The 26,000-nt window shown below is 29.2% G+C and overlaps 3 protein-coding genes across 4 annotated transcripts; all 3 read left to right on the top strand.

Annotated features, from left to right (window-relative positions):
• The first annotated feature begins 254 nt into the window (after window positions 1–254).
• On the top strand, window positions 255–9,765 carry LOC141528462 (uncharacterized). Its single transcript, XM_074244519.1, has 15 exons — window positions 255–369; window positions 640–843; window positions 1,641–1,804; window positions 2,392–2,861; window positions 4,481–4,764; window positions 4,846–5,103; window positions 5,186–5,432; window positions 5,492–5,661; window positions 5,731–5,850; window positions 6,838–7,009; window positions 7,080–7,421; window positions 7,506–7,694; window positions 7,774–7,921; window positions 9,104–9,269; window positions 9,341–9,765. The coding sequence occupies exons 1-15, from the start codon at window positions 285–287 to the stop codon at window positions 9,487–9,489; spliced, it is 3,168 nt and encodes a 1,055-aa protein (XP_074100620.1). The 5' UTR covers window positions 255–284; the 3' UTR covers window positions 9,490–9,765.
• A 10-nt stretch (window positions 9,766–9,775) lies between these two features.
• LOC141528465 (serine protease inhibitor 3/4-like) lies at window positions 9,776–17,843 on the top strand. 2 transcript variants are annotated; one of them, XM_074244524.1, is made up of 5 exons: window positions 9,776–11,441; window positions 13,907–14,001; window positions 14,151–14,734; window positions 15,970–16,123; window positions 16,193–17,843. In XM_074244524.1, exons 2-5 carry the CDS (start codon window positions 13,909–13,911, stop codon window positions 16,862–16,864), a joined length of 1,503 nt encoding a protein of 500 aa, XP_074100625.1. In that variant the 5' UTR covers window positions 9,776–11,441; window positions 13,907–13,908; the 3' UTR covers window positions 16,865–17,843. The 2 variants fall into 2 exon arrangements, with proteins under 2 accessions (XP_074100625.1, XP_074100626.1); XM_074244525.1 differs by lacking the exon at window positions 9,776–11,441 and adding an exon at window positions 13,408–13,475.
• Window positions 17,844–18,560: 717 nt separating this feature from the next.
• LOC141528286 (FHF complex subunit HOOK interacting protein 2A) lies at window positions 18,561–25,729 on the top strand. The gene is made up of 5 exons (XM_074244253.1): window positions 18,561–18,776; window positions 19,877–20,950; window positions 21,940–22,390; window positions 23,466–24,327; window positions 25,462–25,729. The coding sequence occupies exons 1-5, from the start codon at window positions 18,732–18,734 to the stop codon at window positions 25,559–25,561; spliced, it is 2,532 nt and encodes an 843-aa protein (XP_074100354.1). The 5' UTR covers window positions 18,561–18,731; the 3' UTR covers window positions 25,562–25,729.
• Window positions 25,730–26,000: the final 271 nt, after the last annotated feature.

Genomic DNA, 26,000 nt, shown 5'->3' with positions numbered 1-26,000 from the left:
AAAAAAGTCAACGAATCAGCTAAAAAGATTGTTGAAAAAAAAAGTGTACTTTTTGAGTATTTTTCGACATTCACCGCTCATTGCAAAATATCTACGTTTGCAGATACCATTTACATAAATGCATAGGTAAAAAAAAAAAAAAAATTAACAATATAATTTTTATTCCACTCATTTAAAAAATTTGCTGACGTTTCATTAGTCTTTGCTAAAACTGAACTCATTTTATTAATATTTTAATTTCATTATCTATCGAGATTCCACAGTAACGTCAACTTGTAGTAACGATGAAAGTTTCCTTCTCAATAGTGAATATACTGGTAGCATTAGTTTTAATATTACCTGCATGTTCAGAATACAAATCCTCTGACGGTAAGGAATATTTATCAATTCAATAAATTTTTTTATATAATGTTAAAAAAAAATTGCATTAAATATTTAACGCTTTTTTCAGTTGATTTAAGAGTATTAACACAAAAAAAATTTTTAATTTATACGTAAAAGTATTATATATATTGCACCAAAATTTTTAATACAAAATTTTTTATTGTACAGCATTCGTCATTGATCAAATCTATATAATTCATCTTCAGTCTTATTATTGCCGTCTAATACTCATATGCTTGATTTTGTTTTATTTAGGAATAAAGGAATGTCCACCAAATCAGATTAAATGTAATAATAATAACAAGTGTATTGATAGTACGTTTTTGTGTGATGGTACAATTGATTGTCCAGACGCTAGTGATGAATTTTATTGTACGTGCAAGGATCGAATTTCTGTTGAATATCGCTGCGACGGCATTTACGATTGTCCGAATGGCGAAGACGAAATGGAGTGTTTTGGTAATTTTTTTTTTTTTTTTATATTAGTCTATAGATTTATATCTTGAATGATTTCGTTTATCCTCTGCATTGATAGAAAAACAATCTTGATTCAAGAAACTTTTTTTCTTCAAAATTTGAACTCTTGAAACTAGATATAGATATATTACTTTCAAGAATTTTTGTCTCTTGGTTCAAGATAGGCGATAACATTGATTCAAGATGTTACCGACTTGTGTTAAGAATGGCTTTTTTTTTGAGTCATTAATTTACTTATTTCCAAGAAATAATTTTTTTTCGGCATAACAATTAAAGACTATTTAGTTTTTGAAATATACTTTGATGAATTATTTTAAGTTTTTTAAACGATAATGTTATTTTGGTTGAAAAAGTAAATGTATCGATTGAAGGTAATATAGCTCTTAAGCCAAGAAAATCTAAATCAAGACAAAAAATTCTTAAAACAAAATAATAATTTGTCTTCCAAAATAAATTCTTAGATCAAGAAAATATCTCTTGAGTCAACATAAATTTTCCATCAGTGTGCATCATTGCTTGAATTTCCTTTTTCTCATCCTCGCTGGTGCCTTTTTCTTCTGTTTTAAAAGTTCTTTTAAAAAAGTTATCATGAATTATACTTTTAAAAGTTTAAACGGTGTAGAAATTTTGAATGCACACCACCTAAATTTTACACGGAATTCAGGGTAATTATGATACCAAAATTTTGACACCGAGTCATTTACACTAATTTTTTACAGTATATTTAGCAATAATAAAATAAATTTCTCTGTGTGTATAAGTCAATATTATTTTGGTAGGATGCAATAATAATTCATTTAGCTGTTTTGAGGAAACTGATGATTATTCCGAACAGCAATGTGTCACACTATCGCAGAGATGCGACGGCATATGGCAATGTGAGAACGGGCGAGATGAACAAGATTGTCATTTATTAAAAGAATCCTATATGTACAATGACGATGTAAGTACTTTCCCATTAAATTATCTCAATTGTGATATAATTTATAATTATCTCGTTAGGGAAGATTGGGGCACAACAGTCCCCTCTCAAAAATGAGATAAAAATTATCATCTCTATATAAATAATAGTTATGATCTCTATCATGTTTTTATGATATTTTAAGGCAATATGTGATACTTGGGACATAATGGACCACTAGAAACAAAAATTGCAACGGAAAAAAAATTTTTTTTTTCGAATTGTGATAAATTTAAAGAATTCATTATTTTAGGCCTTTTTTCATCTGATGAAAACTCAATTTCCGCAAAACGAACTAAAAAAAATAACTTCCCAAATTTCAAAAATCTTTGATTTTCTCAACGAGAAGTTACAATATTTCTATATGCTTGGGAGGGAGGGGGGTATCGTGCCCCAGAAAATAAGAAAAAAGTTTTTTATTCGATTTTCTACAAAATTTCGACTGATTTATTCGAAATAGACAAAAAAATAAACGGATTTTATAGTTAAAAAACCACAAAAAGAAATAACCGGCTTAAGGGGGCCGTGGTGTCCCATTCTCTCCTAAGTATATTTTTGATATATTATAGATAGTATCAGTCGGATACTCTTCGGGGTATCTGTTTAAGAATTGGTACGGAAAATGGTATCCAGTTTGTTCATCCACTTGGACCAAGGCCGTTAAGGTGTGGGCTCACTCAGCTTGTAGTAGTGAAGTCGGACTACTAACAAGCCATCCAACAATAAACATAGTACCAGTACGACGTGGACTAGGATTATTTATTTCGCAAACGAAAACTGGAAAAATTCAACTACAGCAAGACTGTGGCGGTCAAGCAATTTTTGTTAAATGCCCAGAAATTCTTTGTGGATTAATTGCTCCAAAAGCTCCGACATTCGAAATTTTCGCGACCAGTAGAATTTCTGGTGGAAAAAAGAGCAAGCCGCACGCTTGGCCTTTCAATGTCGCCATCTATACATACTATTTTTTATTCATAGGTTGCAGTGGGACCATTATAGATGAGGAATGGATTCTAACAGCTGCTCACTGCGCGGAAAGGTACAAATTAAAAAAACAAATTGACTTTGAAGATGAAAATTTGCCTATGCTTTTGCTCAATAAATGATGAAATAATAATTACAAAGAATAGTAATTAAAAGAAAAAACTGTTTTTTTCTTATACTGATGAAATAATAGAGCATTGTGAAGCATATAGTTATATGAATTTAAGCGATATGTTAAAGTAAAAAATAGTTTGATTAAATCATCCTAATACACACGCTGATGGAAAATTTATGTTGATTCAAAAGATATATTTCTTGATCTGAGAATTTATTTTGGAAGACAAATGATTATTTTGCTTTAAGAATTTCTTGTCTTGATTTAGATTTTCTTGGCTTAAGAGCTATATTATCTTCAATCGATACATTTAGTTTTTCAACCAAAATAACATTATCGTTTAAAAAACTTAAAATAATTCATCAAAGTATATTTCAAAAACTAAATAGTCTTTAATTGTTTTACCGAAAAAAAAATTATTTCTTGGAAATAAGTAAATTAATGACTCAAAAAAAAGCCATTCTTAACACAAGTCGGTAACATCTTGAATCAATGTTATCGCCTATCTTGAACCAAGAGACAAAAATTCTTGAAAGAAATATATCTATATCTAGTTTCAAGAGTTCAAATTTTGAAGGAAAAAAGTTTCTTGAATCAAGATTGTTTTTCTATCAGTGCAGTAATAGTATATTACATCTCTTGGGAAGGAAAATAAGAAAAGCTCGGCTTCGCCTCGGTCAACAATTACATGTGATCTGAGGCTTTTCTTGTTTTCTTTCCCAAGGGGTTTAATATACTATTGCGTCAAAAAATTTCGTGTTAAATATTCGTGTTAAATACACTTTTATGTGTAAATTTAACATTTATTGTGTTTAATTAACACAAGAAGTATTAAATAGTTTGGAAAATCCAAAAGTGCACGCCTCATAATCTCATTTTTCACAATAAAATTGATTAAAATAAAATATAAAAAGCAAAATAATAAAAAACAGAAAACTCTGCTAGGTATGATTTAGCTGCGCCATAATTCCAAAGTGAGAAAAAAAATACTACAATAAAAAAAATATATAGTGACGCCATAACTCTAAGGTGAGGAAAAAATATACTAAAAAATAAATGTATATATAGATATACAAATACACAGTCGTATTTTAGTTTTTTACAAATTATAATTAAACGACAGTACTTAGAACGCTAATATTAACTAGGAATCAGCCCAAGGTATAACTTTATATAATATGACAAAAAGTATTCTGGTACGATAAATTTTTCGACCAATTTCTCTGCTACATACATAGAGCCATAAACACAGACTGACGGACGTCCAAGAATGATTGATTTTAATGTTATTATTTACTATGTTAAACAAAATAATTGTTCATAAAAAATACCATATGTGCTTGATAGATTATTTAACTCGATTTTAGTGCACTCATATTATCCTGTAAGTGTTATATTAGTGAGAAAAAAGTCATTCAAGTTTCGAAAGACTGGGTTTTTTGACATATCGAGAGTAGAGCACTGCCTCCGCTCCGCTAATGAGGCGTGCAATATTCAACACAAAATTTTTTGACACATTAACGCAAAATTTTTTACTGTGTACTCGTTGTTTTCTGCAGCCATCCTGGAAATTACTACAGAATTTATGCGGGAATCTTCAGGCATCTTACATGGTCGCCAATGACTCAAACGCGTCGAGTGGAGTTTGTAATTCGTCACCCAAATTTCAACTTCTTGACGGGCGCCAATGATATCGCATTAATGAAATTGGATGAACCCCTGAAATTTAATAGGTACGTTCGGAAGCTTTGCCTTCCTTTACCTACATGGAGAACTATTCCAGCAGCTAATGAAATTTGTACCGTCATCGGATGGGGCATTTCGACACAAAACGGAGGATATGGTAACTGAACTATTAATCTTTTTTCCGACTACGCAAGAGTAAATAATCTTGGTTCATGAATCGACTCTATTTATATTACAGCAAAAGAATTACAGGAGGTAGAATTGCAGATTTTTGGTAAATGTAATGATAGCCACATTTGTACTTATTCGAAAGGAAAGGACGCCTGTCAGGGTGACAGTGGGGGTCCTCTGATGTGCCGAATTCCCGATTCCAATCGTCTGTACGTTGCGGGGATTGTTAACCGTGAACAAGACCATAATCCTTGTGGAGATTTTAACGCAGTTGGGGTTTACGCTAGAGTAAGCTTTAATTATCCATGGATCACAAGAACTATTAGTAAATTTTAATTTTATTTTGCTTCGGATATTTTCAGAAATAATTATATTTATTCATTTATTGTCTAAATTGAATCTTCTAGATCTTGATTCTAGATCCTTAGGGTATAAACTTTTGGAGCATTGTCCTGGGTATCAGTGTTACGGAGAAAATGGAATTTGTTATAAATCAAATACACTGTGTGATGGTATTATTCATTGCTGGACAGGAATAGATGAATTCAAAAACTGTTCTAAAAATTTAACCGTTAAATTTGTTAATAGAGATAATAAATATTCGATCATAAAATGGAATTCAAAAGAAAATGTTGATTATTTTATTTGCACAAAGTGAGTTTTTGAAATTAGAAAAATTAAAGAAAATTTACTTATTTGGTTTTGGTTTTCAGTGTAACGCAAACTATCCCGAGATCTTTAAGATGTGACAAAAAAATCGATTGTCAAGATGGATCAGATGAACTCAATTGTAGGTGTACTGATATTTTGTACATTAAACATCCTCTATCGATTTGTAACGGACGTATCGATTGTGCGGATAAAAGTGACGAACTCAATTGCCGTAAGAAAAAAAAAAATTTTTTTTTCTACGTTAAAATTGTAAAATATTTAAATTTATTCTCACTTTTAGATGACGGACGTAATAAAAATAATACTTATCTATGTGCTCGAAGTGCTGTTATTATTCCTGTGGAGAAGAGATGTAATGGAATACGCGATTGTCAGTTAAGTGACGACGAGATAGATTGCTGTAAGTGATATCATTTATGTAATAATTTATTTACAATTTTAAATTAACTAAAAAATTACATTACGCAGAAAAAGTTTTAAGGTATTAAACATCAACTTAACTAGCGACCCGGCCACGCGTTGCTGTGGCTGAGTGTTTCAGGCTGTACTACAGTTAACTAAAAGACGCCATCTGTTTCAGACTTATGAAACTTACAATTAATAACAATGATCAACATAAATAATCATTTTATTGTTAATTAATAAATATTGCGACCATGAATTGAAATGAAAACTATCCTATCTCTCAAGTTGGAACAAAACACACATTTAAAAGAAAAAATAACTAAAAACGGTTAAGTAGTTTAGGAGTCCATCGCGGACAAACATCGTGACAGGAGATTTATATATATTAAGATTAATTTAATAAGTTTTTAAAGATATTTATAATGCGATATCATCATTTATCATATATTTATTATACAGGTAAACTCTACACTCATAAATAATAATAGACTTTTCATTAATAATTATTGAAAATCTTTATCAGCGTAATTAATTTCTTTTTAACTTTCCGCTCAGAAAATTGAAGTTTTTCAAAAATTGTGTAAAAATCGGTTAATTCATTCCAAAGTTATGACAGTTTGAAATTAAAAAAAAAAAAAAGTGCTTTATTAGACTTTTGATCTCGAAAGCTCGAAATCACATATAAATTATATTTTTGAGCTCAAAGAGCTCAAAAATGTTACAAGTGCAATTTTAAGAGTTTAGATATGGAATTAGCGGGAAGTTGCGGAGATGGCCTTGAGGGTCAACCGTTTTCGAGATTTTTTTTATTTATAATAAAACAGACAAGTTATTGTTGAAAAAAAAAAATAAAATTAAATAAACACAAGCAAAATTTTAAAAATTTTTTACTTTATATTTTACATTAAATTCAATCTTACGAGTATAACAAACAATTTATTTTCAAAAATTCAAAAATCGCTTGTTTATGGTTAAATTTCAGATGCATTGACAAATGGAAGCCACATTGAATTAGACTTAGAAGGATCAACGGTATTAAAGACTAATGGGATTGTGTCAGTAAACAGGAACAATACTTGGACCATTAAGTGTTTTCGAAACACAACAAAATGGGAAGATGAGGCCAACAAATATTGTAACATCCTTGGTTTCGGGTAAGTTACAAAATTATTATTAAATTATCTTAAAAATTTACTTGCAACATTTTATCTTAACTGTTATTAGCAATCACAACTCCTTCAGCCCTCATTACATTGATGGAAGAATATTGAAGGTATACACAAGCTCAAAAAATAGTTCAATAACTTTTAATCGCGATGAAGTTATCAAATATATTTCACAAAGAAGTCGCCGTTTTGGGGGCTGCTTCGCTCTTTTCGTCGAATGTCAGATGAATTTCAAGAGTTCTTTAGGCGAATATTTGTATGAAAGTAACTGGACTAATGAGGAAACATACTTGCTTCCATGGGAGTCAACAATTTTTATTGACGGTAAATACCATTGTCCTGCCTTGTTATTGGATACTACATGGGCTTTGATTTCTACACGTTGTACCAAGAACATTAAGTGAGTTCAAAATTTTTCAATGCATTAATTCGAATGACGAATAATTTAAAATAAACATTTTTATTGTTATTGGTGTTGATATAGCTTCGAAAAAAATATCACAGCTGTTGTAGCCGGTTTATCAATACCTTATCAACATGTAAACGGTCCTCATGAAGAAATCCGAATGGTCGATCACATTGAAAACGTCGGTAAACTTCACACTGCGTTATTACACTTCAATAAACTACCTATAACTCGTTATATAAAACCAATATTTTTAAATCATACCAGGTAAGCTTTGTGTTAGATTTAATAAATATTGTCATACTCACAAGTAATTTAATTAGAATGTTGGTTAAATTTTTTTCAGACCATATTCTGTTGAAAGAGATTATTGTCAAGCAACAGGAGTCAATCAGAAATTGGAAAAAAAATCTACACAATTGGTTGTCAATCTAGTTGATTGTCCTAAAAATAGGCAAATATGCTTCAAAAACTCAATCGAAAATTGGTGCTCTGTAAGTATAAAACTATATTTTTATGGTGATCATCATTAAAAAAAAAAAATCTGGAAAACGGGTGACCCTGAAAGCCATCCCTGCAACTTCCCGCTAATTCCATATCTAAGTGCTTAAAATTGCACTTTTATGACGTTTTTGAGCTCTTCGAGCTCAAATATATAATTTGTGTGTTATTTTGAACTCTCCGAGCTCAAAAGTCTGATAGAATTTTGATAAAACACTATTTTGCACGCCTCATTAGCGGAGCGGAGGCAGTGCTCTACTCTCGACATGTCAAAAAACCCAGTCTTTCGAAACTTGAATGACTTTTTTCTCACTAATATAACATTTACAGGATAATATGAGTGCACTAAAATCGAGTTAAATAATCTATCAAGCACACATGGTATTTTTTATGAACAATTATTTTGTTTAACATAGTAAATAATAACATTAAAATCAATCATTCTTGGACGTCCGTCAGTCTGTGTTTATGGATCCATGTATGTGGCAGAGAAATTGGTCGAAAAATTTATCGTACCAGAATACTTTTTTTCTTATTATATAAAGTTATACCTTGGGCTGATTCCTAGTTAATATTAGCGTTCTAAGTACTGTCGTTTAATTATAATTTGTAAAAAACTAAAATACGACTGTGTATTTGTATATCTATAAATACATTTATTTTTTAGTATATTTTTTCCTCATCTTAGAGTTATGGCGCCACTATATATTTTTTTTATTGTAGTATTTTTTTTCTCACTTTGGAATTATGGCGCCGCTAAATCATACCTAGCAGAGTTTTCTGTTTTTTATTATTTTGCTTTTTATATTTCATTTTAATCAATTTTATTGTGAAAAATGAGATTATGAGGCGTGCATTTTTGGATTTTCCAAACTTTATTTTCAATTTTCAAACTGCAATAACTTTTGAATGAATGAACCGATTTTCAAGCGGTTGGCGGCATTCAACGCAGTTTTTTTATGCCTCATGAAGAATTTCTAAGTTTGGATAGTTAGAAAAGCTTCCTGTGACCTTCAAACGTCGAGATCTGATGAAAACTCGATTTTTGCAAAACGGGGTAAAACCAATAACTTCCCGATTTTTAAAAATTTTCAATTTTCTTAGCGGGAAGTTAAAAATTTTTTTGGATATAATGAAAAACTTTTTCAATTTTTTAATTTTTTTGTTCAAATCAGGACAATGGCTCTACCGAAAATTGGAGCGGATTTGTGTCATGTTATAATTCTAATGGATGGTATGTAGCAGCCATTTTCCATGAAAAAGATATCTTTTGTAAAATAACGGACTCGGAAACATTTATTGGAATTGACATGGCATTTCCTTTTTTTAGTGACATCATGAGTAAATCAATAATCAAGTATTATCATTTTGTTGATATTAAAATTACTTCAATAATTATAAATATTTTTTAGATAAAATTCACGTTAAACTTCCAAGTCCCCAATGTGATGTTAATGATATGCAATGCACTGAAGGTAAATATATTTCGCGGAAGGATGTTTGTAATTGTATTCAAGATTGTCGGGATGGATCTGATGAAAATACAGAGAACTGTTTCTGAAAAAAAAAAAAAAAAAAAAAAAACACGACTCACAATGCTTACTTAATTATAGAATAATAATGATATAGTATATTGCGTAACATGGGACCAAAGTACTACTTTCTGTCCCGAGCCGAAGGCGAGGGTGGCAAATACCCGGGACAGAAATGTAGTACTTTGGTCCGATGTTGCACATACTACTTTTTATCCTGCCAGGCCTAAAATTCGTAAAAAAGTTTAATGGTTAAACTCAGTGATCCGTGCACGGGCGAAGCCTCGGTGGGGTCCAGGGGCGAAGCCCCGGCGGGGGGTGGGGGGGGGCCACCTCAAAAATACTCATTTTAAATTATATTATATTGTTTTATAATCTTGATATTTTCGTTGAAAAAAACAAAATACAATTATTTTTCTTATCAAAAGTTCGAAAAGTTTATTAGAAAATTACATTTTATATTTAAATAACATTATTAACTTTATCATTATTTTAAATTATATAATTTTTTAAATTATATCATCTGATAGCTCTTAAAGTAACACGTACATAAATTCTTTGTTTATTTAAACCTCAGTGACTTAAATAACTATATATTAACTTTAATAATCACAAGTTCAAAATTAGCTTTCTTTGGAAACAACGAAATACAATTATTCACTCGATAAGAAAATAATTATTTGTTTCGATCGCATTTCATAATTACGAAAGATCATCATTATTCTTGGTATAAATATTAATGCTGTTAATAGTGCAGTTCTCAAATCTTACAGCAGGGGACATCAAATTAAAAGCATTTGAAATCTTAGTGTTTTTAATTATTTCATAACTATTTAACTTGTTAAATTATTAACTAAATCACGTAAATTATATCACAATTGATGTGTTATTATTGCCAAGATATTGCACTAATGGCGTCGTGACAGCTATTCTGAAGCTTGATGCGTGTGAGTACTGACGCGCATAGTGTCGCACATGCGCACTAATGGATAAACCGAGGATAGAAAGGTAAACCGAGGATAGAATGTATCACTTGGGTCTCAGATAGAATGGATAGAATCCGAATTTTGGGCCTAGGCAGGATAAAAAAATACTAGTCTAGTCATTTACAAATAATTTAAATTAAACACGTTGAGAGGTATTTTGTAGTTATAATAAAATCATTTAATACACAGAATTCTATTGTTCATTATTTTATACCTTACTAGAAATTTAAATAGCGCGTTAAGCGCGGGCCTTAATTTCGACCAATAAGGAATCAGGTCCCATTTTTTGCAAATTTCGACTATTGACTAACTTTACACTCTCATGTATTTTTATTGTATGGATAAAAGTATTTATAATTATATTCCTTAAAAATAATTAAAATTTTCTTAAATTTATCAATTTTGATAAATTATTTTTTAAATCAATGACTTCCAAATAAAATTATAAATATGAATTTCAAGCAAATATATTTTATAAATCTTACACGTCGTAAATACAATTAAATTTTTATAATCATCGTGATAGTTAGCATTATCAGAAAAAAAAAATATTAGAATAAATACTTTTAATTAATACTAGAATTTAAATTTGCGCGCGCAAGCGCACACCTGACTATAGACTTTGCATATATTTTCATATTTATGATATATTCGACCATAAGAGTGAGAAAATTATACTGCACTCCGACCCAAGTAAGAGGACTCATGCGACTTTTTCAGACAAACTTAAAAGAGGGGGTAAGGGCCCAAGGAAACAAGCGAATAATTGGACATTGTATTCCCCCAATTACTAAAAATTGGAAACGCCCAAAAAATTTTATACCCTTACGCTTTTCACCAAAAATCTCTCTCATGTCCTAAACTTCCGAGTATTAACATCGTTTTCAAGTTTTTTTAAGTTTCACTGAAACCACATGTAAGAATTAAAATATATTGTTAGGTATTGAAGTGAATTTAAATTTTAAACCAACCAACGAAAAATAACAAGAAACCAGGTATAACCTTCATTGTTATAAATATTTGTGAATTATTTTATCTATTTTAAAGAGTATTCTAAGAAATTAAAATTTTAAGGTAGTACCCTCGCGACATATAGTGCGAGTAAATTTGGGTATAGTTTAGGATATTTTTGTCTTTCTCACTTGCTATTCCTTACTCACTTCTACTCATGGTTATTTTTGAATAATACAGTTATTTTTGAATAATATTTAAAAATGTAGATGGTAAAAATCAATGAAAGTTCGAAAAAAAAACAAATAATAGCTGTTTTTTAATAGTAGTTTAGTTTTTTATGAAAATCTTAAAAAAAGTTTCTTAGTTATAATAAAATATACGAGTAAAATTTTCGATATCCCGTATATCACAGTGCATAACCTCCTCTGAAAATTCGAACTTTGAAATTAAATATCTCTGAAACTAGATGGTCAAAAAATTTCAATTTGCGTCAATCGAAGCAGAATTATATGAATATTAATCTGCCAAAATTTAAAAAAATTCCTAAGAAAACGCCTCTGGTGAGGGTACTACCTTAAAGCTCTAATTTTGTACAATAGAATGTTTTTTTGAACATTTTATCTTTGAATTTATAACAAAATGTGTACTAAGCTTAACATTTTACTCATTATTTAACAATATAACCGATCATTCTCAATAAATTTAATCTCAAGAGTTTCCGGCATATTGGTGATACAACTAAGATTGAATGTTCATTTTAAAATATAAACTATGTCCTAAAGTACATAAAAACTGTAAAAGCTTTCGTTGCGAATCTATATTTGAGATCTGAAATTTAATTGGATTAATGAAAAATTGAAATTTATGTTATTCAGTCAGAACAATTTGATTGATATATTTCGGGCATTCCATGCCAAAAATCGGCCATTTTTGACTCCGACCCTTATCGATTTTTCTGAAATTTTGGTATCTTTCTCTACCCTATTGAAGACAATTTTCAGAATTTTTTCAAATTTTTTTACCCAACCAAAAAAACGTTACGAGTTATTTAAAAAGACAGCTATTTTTACACTTATAATTTTACACTTACTCAATATCTGTGTCACCGTTTCTTGTCTGCTTCAGTAACTTTAAAAAAGGAATTAAATCGAATCTATTTTAAACAACTTGTACGAAATGAAAAATTTTAAATTGTATAATGAATTGATGAAACTTGGGACTACTCCAAAACTTGACCTCGTGTTGAGGTGGTAAAAACTAGAACTGCACTGATTTGAAAAACTTGGAAAACTGAAATCGACAAGACCTTGTGGGCGGTGACATTTTCCTAAATTCCGGGAAAACTCTAGGCCAATTACAATAACACTCAGTGGTCCGAGTTTCCCTTTCTCAAGGAGCCCATCGCTTCGGGTAGCGCACTACTCCTTCCACGTTGTCTCAAGGGCCTGTTGACCCCCTTCTCTTAAATTCTATATTTAATAATTAGAAAAGGAATTATTATTAAATTTTTACCCTTTTCACTATTTTAAATTATTAATTAAAATATAATTTTCGACGATCATATCTTGTTATTCTATTCGTGACGTATCATTAAATTAGTTAGAAAAAAAATTAATTTGTGCATAAATTACAAATTATCATTAGTTTCTTAGATCTAAATTTTTCTTTTTATTAAATTCGTTATTTTATTCGGAAATAAAAGAAAACATTTATTTATTTTTTTTTTGTTTAAACTTAAATTATAGTTATTAAATTTTGTTCCTTAAATTATCAACATATATTTTTTTTTTTCTGTTGATACTAGAATTATCATAACATTCCTTTTTATTTTTTTCTTTTATCATTATTTACTTTTATTTTATTTAAACTATTGTTTATATATACATTTATTTTGTTATCGAAAACTTCTATTTCGGATCTCGACAAAGTTTAAAATTCCATTAGGGTATTTGTTCAGGCTTAAATCTCTTAGTGTGGTCAGGCCCAACTAAAAACTAAATTTTTAAAATAAGTTTCTTTTGAAAATACTATTGATAAATTTGAAGATAACAAAAATTTAAGATAACAAAGTAAATGTATGTAACTACAAAATTATAAAATTATTACTAAAATAATTAAAGCCTATTCAATATTAAATAAAAATGTCGAACATTGAGTCCGACATAACAGTATTATCACAATCTTTCATTATACTTCACCTTATTTCTTTCAAATCATTCCCCTTTTTTTTATTCTCCGCATATATTTTTATAATGACATTTTACCTCCATAACTATGTGGGAAAACTACAGAAAACCCGGCTGATACAGAAGGCTGTCAATGTAACGCACATATTTTCTGTTTATAATCACTGAAAAATATTGGTGCGTGCCGGAATCGAACCCTGGTCCCACTCTTTCAAAATGAAGGCACCGAATTGATTAGGCTATTGCCAGCCTAGTTTAACATAAAATATTAATTCTGAAAAAAATTTTTAATTGTTAATTTATTTGTTTTCTATTTTCAGAAATGGTGAAAATAAATTTAGTGGTGATTTTACTGTTATGTACAGTATCCATAAACTCAGAACATCGACAATCCATCAAGTCTTGGAATGATCACGTAAGCTCATTATTGTTAGAATTATAACTGTAATTGTTGTTATTATTAGTATAATAACTTTTAAATTCTGAAGTGAACCTATTGAGAAAAAAAAATAAATTTTTGATAAATTGAATAAAATTGATGGAACAATGAATTATCCTTTTTAGGTAAACAGACATCTATCTAGAGGGGTAGAAAAGTTTGCGGCCGCTCTAAATAAAGCTATTGATGCTAATAGAATAAAAGACGATAATAAAAATGTTGTATTCTCACCATTGAATGTAGTAGGACTGCTGGCAGTTATGCTTCTTGGTTCTGAGGGTAAAAGTAATGAAACACTTTGCTCTTTTGGTTTCAATAACGATCAAGTTATATCAAAGGATTCAGAGTTTTTACATCATATGTTTGGTAATCTCATAAATTCAATACAATCGGGAAACGAAGCAAGCCGCGTGAAAATTCCAGAACTAGTGTCTGCTAACAGAATCTTCGTGCAAAACGGATACTCGATTCGACCAAATTATGCCGCTTTTATTCGTGATGTTTACAATTATAATGTCACCCAAGTCGATTTTCATGATTCTTTCGTAACCAAAGACACGATCAATAATTGGATCAAATCAGCGTCACGTGGTAAAATAAATAATCTTTTGCAAGAACCACCTAGCGATTTGACAGAAATCTTAATTGCGTCTACATTGCACTTTAAAGGCCAATGGAAGTACCCGTTTTCGGAAGAAGAAACTAAAAGGTATGTACATTATTTAAATCTATCAATAACGTTACAAAAAATTAGGAAAACGGTTGACCCTGACGGCTATCCCTACAACTTCCCGCTAATTCTATACCTAAGCGCTTAAAATTGCACTTATGATGTTTTTGAGCTCGAAGAGCTCAAAGAGATAGTTTTTCCATTCTTTTGAGCTCTTTGAACTCAAAAGTCTGATAGAACATGATATACATGATTTAAATCTACACAGAAAACAAGGTTCACTTGAGCCAAGAAAATATTTTTCTTCTTAATTATTTTCGTGAGCGAAAAAAAATTTTTTTTTGACACAAAAAATTTCACTTATTCCAACAAAATTAATTCTCTTCCTTTAAGAAATACGCATCTTGGTCCAAGAAAATTTATTTAAGTCAAAAAAATCTTGTTTTAGAAAATTTCTCTCTTGCTCCAAAACATTAAATAACTCCATGGAATTAAATTTTCATTAATATTTTTATTAAAAAATAAAAATTAATTCTAAACAGAAAAAAAGGTTCATTTCAGCCAAGAAAATATTTTTTTTCCTAATTATTATTTTGAGCGAAAAAAAAATTTTTTTTGATACAAGAAATTTCACTTATTCCTACAAAATTTATTCTTTTGCTTTTAAGGTTCAAGAAAATTTTTTTATTTTGTGAAAATTCAGCCTCTTGCTCCAAAAAATTTTGTTCTTGATAGAAGTACATTTTCTTGTCTTGAGAAAATTTGTCTCTTGCTCCAAAAAATTAAATATAAAGATAGAAGTAAATTTTCATTAATATTTTTATTGATTAACATGTCAAATGAGAAGATCAAATAATATTGAATCATTTTTTTTTTCATTCAATATGTATAATTGCACGCTAAAATAATATAAAATGGGTATCAAATATTCAAGAGAAAAATTTTCTTAGAGTGAAAAAATTTTTTTCTTAGCTGAAGTAGGTGGCGCTGCTTCCCTGAAATATCTAAAAATCTTGATAAAAAAAAATTTATTGTATCAACTATTTATGATAATTTGAATCAAGAAAAAATTACTTCCACCAAGAATAGAATTTCAATAAAAATTTTTACTTCGGCCAACACAACTTCAGTATTCCTTCAGGCATCCGAAAATTTTCTTGAGCCAAGAATTTTGTTCTGCAGTCAAGAAATTTTTCTTTCTGTGTCTCAATAACGTTGCAAAAAGCCAAATGAAGTTTTTCACTGGCTAATGTTTAATTTTTTTTTTCCTGTAGGCAACCATTTTATCTCGAGTCAGGAAAAACCGTTGAAGTTGATATGATGAAAATCAACAACCAATTTTTATATGGCAGCTTCCCACGCCATAGTACTAGACATTTTCGAGGAACTCCAGCGTTAGGAGCTGATATAGTCGGTTTACCTTATAAAGTGAGTAGTTTTATTTTTTATTTCCGATTTTTTTTTTTTGATGATCTGACTCATATTTCGATTTTGCAGGTTCAAACTGTTGATGGATCAAAGTCCGAGGTAACAATGTTCATCGTATTGCCACATCCGGATGTTCCTTTGAGCGAAATTTTATCACGTTTTACCAGACATAACATCGAGTATTATCTAGATTATACCATGATATTTTATGATTGTACGGTAGAATTACCGAAAATGAAACTATCAAGTACACTTAATTTGCGTGATACTTTACAGTCACTCGGGTTCACTTCAATGTTTAATCCGAAGTCGGCTAATCTAGGGTTGATGTCAACTGGTCGATCAAAATCATTTACAGACGAGCCTCTAAATATTTCAAAAATAAGAACTGAAAATCTTAATAATGAAGAGGATCTTTCAAGTCCCGCAAACTTCCAAGAATATGTCAAAACTAAAAATTTTTCTTCTTACGGTTTAGATGAACTGCGTGAAAGCAAAAACTTTGATAATCCTAGCTTGCATGTGACCCGTGCAGATCATAAAGTTGAAATAGATATCAGTGAAAGAGATACTGAAGCTGCTGCAGTTGCTCACATGGTTGTAAGCTACCGTTCCAACCAATATACGCCAGTTTTTGTTAAATGTAACCGTCCATTTTTATTACTCATTAGACATGAACCTTCAGGTTTAATTTCATTCTGGGGAGATGTTCGCAAACCTACTCCTTCTTATGAACAATAAAGTGTACATAATTTTGAAATAATAATAAATAAATTATAAAAAATTCAAAGTTCTATCGGCAGCCGAAATTAAAATAAATTTCATTTTATTTTATTTTATTACCGTGGCTAAAACGACTGCACAAATACAATTTCTTACAAATGATCCTGACATTGATATTTTTTAATTTGAAAAAAATTTAAACATGTAAATTGAAGCTTGACTTCTCGGCTTTCAGGTGCATTTTACAGGAATTGAATTTCTTGACGCGTTTAGAATTTATTTGAAGAAGATGTAGTGAGAATATAAAATTTTCAAATTAAAAAAATTTTTAAATACCCATTTCGTCTGCGTTATGGAAACTATACACGGATTGTATAGTCTTCATAGTCTGCGTGCTATTCAGAGCAGTTGAAAAAAAAAATTAATAACCCGGAATTTAATGACAACAAAAACGACAAATGCGCAGGATGCAATTAGACAGTGCAATAAATACATTAACATATAGTACAACATTAAATATTAAATAATAAATACTAAATACAAAAACTAAGAAGGAAATGCTAAATGAGATGGGAATCTATCGTAGCTGAGGAGCTGATGTTCAAAAGGCTATCTTTTCATATTTTAAAAGAGCAGTTTTTTTTTTTTTTTTTAACTTTCAAATATTAATCACTTCGAAAATTATAAAGATTTCTAAATGAGAATCGAATTGTAGCTTCATAACCGATAACACTCCACAGCTAAATTAAAAAAGTTCAATAAAAATATTTATAATTAAAGATAACCAGTTTTTTGTCTCGATTTATCAAAAATGAAAAGATACTCCTTTGAAACTCAACTCCTCAGTTACAAAACTGCATATCTGGAAATAATAAATAAATGAAATATATTTTTATGGAAATTAGTTTTAACTTTTTTATGCTTAAATCCATCCATTAAAGTAAATATTTCAAATAATTTTCGTTTAACTTTTAATTGTTAATAAAATTCAATTGAGTAAAAAGAATGGAAATATCTTGTTTAAATCTTTACCCAGAGTTAAAAAATTGAAATAACGTAAAGTGTCATGCTAAATTGTTAATAACAAATACAAATAAAATTTATTTACGAAATTCATTTGATTTAACTTATCAATAATTTCAAAATTTTATATCTAAAAAGTTTTTTTTTCAGTTTGATAAATATTCTAAAAGTAAAAGATTTTATTATAAATTATTATGATCCTTAATATAAAATGTATGTGGCATCAATTTATTCGTGATGTGATTGGTCGAATATATCATAAGCATAAAAATATATGCAAGCTCTATATTCAGGCGCGCGCCTGCGCGCGCAATTTCAAATTCTAGTAACTAGAAATTTAAATAGCGCGCTACGCGCGCGCTTTAATTTTAACCAATAATGAATCGTGGCTCGTTTTTTGCGAGCTTTGACCTATGACTAACTTCAAAACTTTCATGTATTTTAATTTAGAAGATAAATCTTAAATAATAAATTTTTTATTCATTAAATTTAGCAAAACACATTTACTCGTTTGAATTTTTCTGTGTTTTGCCTCGTGCGCACAAAAGATGCGCAGAACTGACTGAAGCACTCGGAAGCGAGAGAGAACGATACACTATCTGCTTCACTTAGTCGAACACCTTCCACTTATAGTATAGTGCTACACAATGTATAGTATACATACTTACGTGTTATCACTATCACTGTCATTGTAATGATTACGTCGTGATACTTTGAAAGCAATCAGGTGTGCTGTAACACCTTTCAACTGTAATATAATGTAAAGAAAAAATTAAAAATTGAGTTTGCAATCACCACTTGATTTTCACTCCAATTTCTTACATTTTTTTGTGGCAAATTTAGTGCTGGAAAAAAATAAAAAATGATCAGTGGATTTCAAATAGCCTTGAAGAATACCATTGACGTTGTAAGTAATTTATATCATAATATGTTTACGATTAATGACACTTGAATCAGCAGACACCTGATTATTTGTCATTTTTATTTAATTAACAATATTCAATTTTTTTTGTCACAATTTATTTGTTTAAAAATCATCAATTTTAGTACCACCAAAATTAGCCTAAAAAATTATAAAAATTAATTTAGCAGATATTTGATAATTTTAAGAATTTTTTTTTAAATAAATTAATGACTCTGAAATTGACAGACATTAGAAATTTTTTTTTAGAATTTTATAACAACAAAATTATTGTAAGAAAATTCCGCATTTAAAAATTAAATAAATTATTAGTGGAAATTTTTATAATTTTTTTATGCTACTAAAGTTAGCCGTCAGCTGTCAATTTTAAAAATTTTAATAACAAATAAATTACAATAAAAAAATGTTGCTAAAAATTTTCACTTGTAATTTTTATTAATTTTTACATGTGAAACTTTTTAATTTAATTTTTTTTTATAATAATTTAATTGTTGTAAATATCTAAAAAAATTTTTATCTGTCAACTCCAGTGTCAATATAAAATCTAAAAAATTGATAGATGTCTGTTAATTTTATTATCACTAAAAAGATTTATATATAGAAATTTAAAAATAATAAAAATAATAAAATAGCAAATTTATTTGTTAAATAAAAATTTTAAATCAATTAAAAAAATTTTTTTAATTTTAATAACAAATCAATTACAATAAAAGAATGCTTCTAAAAATTTTTATTAATTTTTACATGTAGAACTTTTTAATTAAAACTTTTTTTAATAATTTAATTGCTATAAAATTCTAAAAAAAATTTTTAATATCTGTCAACTTCAGTGTCATAAATTTTTAGAATTTTTTTTTTTTATTTAATTGATTTGTCTCTAAAATTAAAAAAATTGACAGTTAACCTCAGTATCATATAAATTATTGCAAAAAAAAAATGGAAATTTGAAAATAAAAAATACAATTTTTTAAAATTGATTTTTCTAAACAAATTCGTTTCTTATAATTAAATAATGTAAAAAAATGGTCAAGTAATTGCTAACTAATGTCAAAAAAAAAATAATCTTTTACGTATCTGAATTTTAGATAGCTCCACCAGCAACACCAATCCAAGACTTCATCTACCACTGGAAGCAGTTGATGAAATTTTACTCCAGTCATAAAACAAATTGCAAGGTCTCGATAGAAAACACAGGCATTCCCCAGCACCTGAACCGCTTGCTAGAAATTCTTCTTGCAGAAGAAAAAGAAAGTGACAACCCCGGGTTATGTTTGGAATATTTGCTCCAGCACAAGCTGCTGGATTGGCTGGCAACGTTGGCCAGCGCAGAAACACCTCCAGGAATGCGACTAGTCTGTCTGATATTCTTCAAAAAATTCCTGGCGCGAACAAAGTTCCCACTTCTTCATCAAGCCGCGGTATATGGCCCAGTGATGCGATTGATCGGGCTCTGCAGCGGGAGCATTCCGTCGCCAATCGAGGGTGAAGAAGTAAAATTCCTTCTGACGCTCTGCTTCCTGATATGCAGATACCCTCACCTGACGAACATCGTCAATGACTGTAGCAGCGTTCGCCTGGAGCACTGTGTGGTCAAAGGTTCTGAGCGACTGGATGTCCACTCAGTGACGTACATTCCCAACAGACAGAGGACGAACCACTCGATCAATCCTTTGTTCGAGCCACTAAACACCCAAGCGATAACTCTGGTGAATCCGAACCTCTTTGCTTGCGATCACCACCAGAGACGCTCGATTTGCACCGAGAGGTTCAAAAAGTCCGCCAAGTTCTGTGATAAGACCCGGAGAAAAATCTCTGGTAGGTCCAATGAGTCGACGTCGTCAAGAGACACGGAAAATTCTTCAAGGTGTTCTAGTCCGGTTGAGAAGATCCAAGATGCTGCTTTGGAGACTATCGTTGATCACTGTGATTACGAGAATTGTGATAGAGAGTCTGACCGTGTTTCTTCTTCGGTATTTGATATTGACGCAAAACTCCAGGACCTTGAAGAGTTGCGACTAGATAATTATCGTGGAAACGGATTGCTAAATGATAACAATGATGCTGATGAGAAAAGCCAGAGTTTAGCAGAGTCTATTTCACCTGATCCAGAAAATTCAAATCTACTGTTGGATGCTTTGATAAGTTATTTAAACAGTGCTGTAAGTATTTTAAAATTATAATACTGAAACTAGCAGATATTTGACAATTTTAAAAATTTTTATCACAAATAATTATGAAGTAGCGCCAAGATTTTTGTCGTATGAATTTTTTATAGTATGATGACAAAACTATTGGTTATATGAAAATTTTTTTTAAACAAAAGTTGTTCAAAAATTAATTTTATAAAAAAAATGTTCCTTATGTTCTTTTCTTACCCGTGCAACAAAAATTTGGATTCAAAATTAATTTAAGATTAAAATTCATATTTTGAAATTGATTTGTAGATAGAAATTTGCATGTCTGTAGAACTTTCGATCCTGCTTCAGAATTTTAATTAAGACAAGAATATTTTATATATAAAGTTTCCTAAATATTTTTGTCTTTATTAAAATTCTAAAGCAGGATCAAAAGTTTTACAAGCGTGTTAATTTCTTTTTACAAATCAATTTGAAATTTAGATTGATCTCAAAACTATTTCATATTTGTGTTAAAATATGAATTTCAATCTTAAATTAATTTTTAATCAGAATTTTTTTGCACGGGTAGGATTATTAATTTCACCGTAATTTTAAAAGTAAGATTCATAATTATTACACAATCCGAACCTTTCAATATAAATTTTAATTTTTTAATAATAGCGAAAATATTGTTTTTTTTTTTTAAATCATGAGACTTTTTTTTTTTAATTAAATTTTGAACAATTTTCACTTCATAAATTTTTTTATAGTACCAATATTTTCACCATAATATTAAACATTTGAACGATTTATTTTAAAATTATGACAAAAATTTTGGTCCTAAATATGAAGAAAATTTAGTTACAAAATTCCACACAGAAATTGAAAAAAATTATAACTAAGAATTACAACAATATTTTTTTTCATAATAATTTAATTCTTATAAAAATCTAAAAAATTTTCACATGTTAATTTCAGTATCATTTAAAATTAATAATTATTTATTATTCATTAATAAATATATTTTTTAGGACAATACAGTAAGAGTAAGAGCCTGTGAAGGAATAATGGTACTAGCGACGCTCGAAGAACCAGCCTTTGCCCGTACGATGGCACAAAGTGACTTATCAAGGGTGCTTAGTGCTAGATTAGAGAATTTATTCAATTGTATACCAGCTCATGTAGATCCTGCGGAGATAGACGAGATAGACTTCACGTGGGGGCTCGACTCGCCGCTCTGGACTAATGAGAAAAAGTTTCCAGGATGTAGACAAGTCGCTGCTTATTTTATGTGGCTGGATTACTGTGACCAGTTAATCAAAGAAGCACATCCAGAAGTTGCCGCTGCTTTTGCCAAGGCTATCAGGCTGCTGTTTTTTGAAAAAGTTCTGACACCGGCGCTGGGTGATCATCATGTTGTGTTAATCACTGCTTTGGTGACTGAAACGCTTAAGAAAATTACTGGAAGTGTTTTTAATAATGGTAAATTTTTTTTTAATTAACATTTTTTCTTGATATTAAGAAATTTTTGCATAATATCAATTAATTAATTAATTAATTAATAAAATTAAAGATAACATTAGACAATTATTCAATTTTTTTTAACAAACAAATTTGTTCCGAAAATTTTTTTTTTTTAAATTGAATTTTTAATTTTTTTTAATTTCTAAATTCAATAATTTTTAACCACACTAATTGTTAGCTACAAAACTTATCTAATTTTCAGTAATTAATACAAATCACAATGCTGATCACTAGTCTATAAATCAGCTTGTTCAAGTTCTAGGTACCGCTTTTAAAATTTGGAAGTATATAGTTAGACGCTAAAATGTAATATAAAAATTATAGTTTATTTCTTTGCAAAAAATATGTATTTATTGGGTAGTACAATTTTTTTTATTTAAAATGATGATATACCGTTTTTTTACTGATTTTTCGGTTTACAATTTATAGTCTAGACGCTGTATTACCTTTTCGTAAATTTTTGAAGTCGGTGTACAACATAAAATTATTTTTGTTTTGAATATCGCAGTTATTTTTTCGAAATCCCGGGCAATCAATTCTTTAAAAAATAATTTTTTGAGAATTGGTTTTTTTTTTTTAATATTTTGGGCAATTTGAAAACGAAAGTTACTCATAAAATTTTCCTAAAGTTGATAATTTCTAAGTTATGAATTTTTAAAAATTAAAAATTCTCGATTTTCACAAACTTTGATGATTAATTACATATAAATAAATTACGTAATACTAGATTTTATTTACATGATCGTAAAGAAGAATATTGAAAGTTTTTATTAAAACAATAATATCCCGTTGTAATTTGTATTAAATAAAAAAAAAAGTGATCAAAGTTATTGTATTTATTGAGTAACTCGCTTGACTTGGCGGCGCATGCAGTCAATTATAAAACATGCATATATTACTCAATAAATTTACGGATTTTGTATTCCAACAATTCGAAAAATCTGTTCAAGTACTGGGTACTTTACCTTACCTGCTAAATAAATTTTAACTATTAATTTTAATTATAAATTATTAATAACACAATTTATTTCAGAGCTTGGATACTGGTTAGTTGGCATTGAACGAGTTGCAGTAGCAGATGTCTGTGAAACTACACTGATAGAACGCCTGATAGAAAATTGTTACTCAGACAGCGATGACTTAACCCTAGAAACACTTAAACTATTTGAAGCGATCCTGGAAGCGCGAAACGAGCACGTGTTTCATTGTATGATCCTCTCATACTTAACATCTCGGGGTTACTACGACACATCAGCAGCAGACAGCGCAATAGCTTCCTGGAGCGACGAAGAAGATGAGCGAGAGCGGGAGAAAAAAGGCTCGCTTGATTTCTGCCAGGAACAAACTCACAGTCGGACCCTGGCGCCCAGCAATATTCACCGGATAATAAACTGCTTTTTGTCTCTGGTACCGCGACAACTGCAGAGTGATCCCGGTGAAGACGACTACGGACGTTATATGGCTGACTGGGAGAAGCAGTACCAGCGCGCTAAAGCAGAATGTTCATTGTTTGCTTGGCCTTTGGAGGCTGTCTCAGTTGATGACTCTGGCAGTTATGACTCGAGACCTGAAGCTGATCATTGCTCATCTAGATTCTACATGGGCCCTTTTATTGCCATGCTTCTTGACAAAGTCTCAAACATTCCTAATCAAAAGTACGAAATAAACTTACAGTTGACTGTTGTGATTTCTAAGCTTGCTCTGTTACCTCATCCGTACTTACATGAGTTTTTACTCAATCCATTAGTACCTCTGACTCCTGGTACCAAGAGTCTCTTTAATTGTTTACAAAAAGTCATTAAACAATTAGTCAGTGATATTATTAAAATGCCAAAGTATAAAGATGCTTTAAGAGAAACGAGAAAAAAATTATTACAGGAATCTTCACAAGATTTGTAAGTTCATTTTTATTCTTTTATTTATTTAAAAAAAAATGATAATTATTATTATTACACCAGTCACAAAAATTAAAGGGTATAAAAAAAATTCTAAATCTTGGGTGATTTTCAACGAGCTGTAACTCCGAGGAAAATTATCATAAAGCAAAAAAAAAAAAACAAAAGGCAAATTGTAACTCCAAGTGTCTAGTTTCCAGACACGACCTTAAAAATTTTTTATTATGTTTAGGTCTGAAGAAATCTTGAGAAAACTACCAAAAAAAAATTTTCCAAATTGTTTCTTGTCTACAATAAAGTCTACAGGCTTTAAAAAATTTTTTTCCACTATTTTACTCAAAAGCGCTTTTAGAAAATTTAATGTCCTTCAATTTGACGTAATTAAAAAGCCTGTACGATGATTTACCGCGGAGTTATCGTCAATCAAAGCAAAAAAGTTCTTTTTAACTTTGATAATCAATAACTTTAATAATAATGATCGTATAGGAAATCATAGGAGAGTTTTGAAAACAATACAATATTCTCTATAAGATAACGTGAATGGCTATTCACGAAAAAATTTTTTTTAATTGAAAATTTGAATTGAAAAAAAGACAAAAATTCGCATAATTATGGATATTTGGATAGCTTGGTATAACTTTGGATAAAGTGGATGAACGAAGGATGTCGTCAGTAATTTCTCAATTTTAAAGTGTCCCCTAAAATCTCTGAAAAATTCAAAGCGCTGCGATTTTTTTTCATAGTGCTCCAAAACTTCAAATTCTTTGTTTTCGCAAAAATCACCATTATGAGAAATTTTTTTTATTTTTATTTAATTTTTTCAATTAAAAAAATTTTTTTTCTTAAAAATCTTTATTTTTTCGAACAAAAAGATTAATTTTTTAAGAAATTAAGCCCAACAAAAAAATAATGAAACAAAGCGTAGCGCGTGGAGGTAGCTCGGTCGGATTTACGTTTTTTACACACACAGCGTACAAAAATTTAGAATTTTTTTTGTATGCTTTAATTTTTATGACTAGTGTAATAAGAATTAATTGATAATTATTTATTTCTTTAATAAATAAATAAATAAATAATTAATCCTAAATTATACAATAACTCATAATTAATTAATAATTTTTTTTTTTGTTGCAGAATAAAAGATAATATTTTGTACGAGAGTATTATAATAACAGAAGAATTTTGTAAAGAATTAGCAGCAATAGCTTATGTCAAGTATCAACATTCCATGTGAATTTGTCCATAATTATGTACCTTTATTATTATAAATAATTAATTAAATAGTTTATAACTATTTTAAAATATCTTAATGCACAATTATAAGCTTATTAATATTTAATACTTTATACTAGTCAAAAAAATAACATTGTAATAATAAAAATTGTTATTTAATTAATTAATATATTAAGTTTTTTTTTTTTTTTTTTTAAATAAAATTTAGAAAATTTTAATAAATAATTTATTTAAATTGAAGAATAACAGAGGGTAAATTTTTTTTAAATCACTAATTACTATTGTCATGATGAATAAAATTATGACACTGAAGTTGTCAGAAATTAAAAATTTTTTTAAAATTTTATAGCAATTAAATTATTAAAAAAAAAGTTAATTAAAAAACTTCAGATGTAAAAATTAATAAAAATTACAATTGAAAATTTTTAGAAGCATTTTTT

This window comes from Cotesia typhae, unplaced genomic scaffold (genome assembly GCF_013202065.1).
Source record: "Cotesia typhae breed Kobodo isofemale line unplaced genomic scaffold, CoteBio_Ctyphae contig_43, whole genome shotgun sequence".
Lineage (NCBI taxonomy): Eukaryota > Metazoa > Arthropoda > Insecta > Hymenoptera > Braconidae > Cotesia > Cotesia typhae.
The sequence above is the reverse complement of the archived record's forward strand: the minus strand, read 5'-3'. Positions and strand labels throughout refer to the sequence as shown.

Coding starts and splice junctions, on each gene's coding strand:
- LOC141528462 (XM_074244519.1), top strand. CDS start 285: ATGAAAGTTTCCTTCTCAATAGTGAATATACTGGTAGCATTAGTTTTA. Junction 370..639: donor AGAATACAAATCCTCTGACG/GTAAGGAATATT, acceptor TGTTTTATTTAG/GAATAAAGGAATGTCCACCA. Junction 9,270..9,340: donor TTTTTTTAGTGACATCATGA/GTAAATCAATAA, acceptor AATATTTTTTAG/ATAAAATTCACGTTAAACTT.
- LOC141528465 (XM_074244524.1), top strand. CDS start 13,909: ATGGTGAAAATAAATTTAGTGGTGATTTTACTGTTATGTACAGTATCC. Junction 14,002..14,150: donor TCAAGTCTTGGAATGATCAC/GTAAGCTCATTA, acceptor TATCCTTTTTAG/GTAAACAGACATCTATCTAG. Junction 14,735..15,969: donor TCGGAAGAAGAAACTAAAAG/GTATGTACATTA, acceptor TTTTTCCTGTAG/GCAACCATTTTATCTCGAGT.
- LOC141528286 (XM_074244253.1), top strand. CDS start 18,732: ATGATCAGTGGATTTCAAATAGCCTTGAAGAATACCATTGACGTT. Junction 18,777..19,876: donor TGAAGAATACCATTGACGTT/GTAAGTAATTTA, acceptor TCTGAATTTTAG/ATAGCTCCACCAGCAACACC. Junction 24,328..25,461: donor CAGGAATCTTCACAAGATTT/GTAAGTTCATTT, acceptor TTTTTGTTGCAG/AATAAAAGATAATATTTTGT.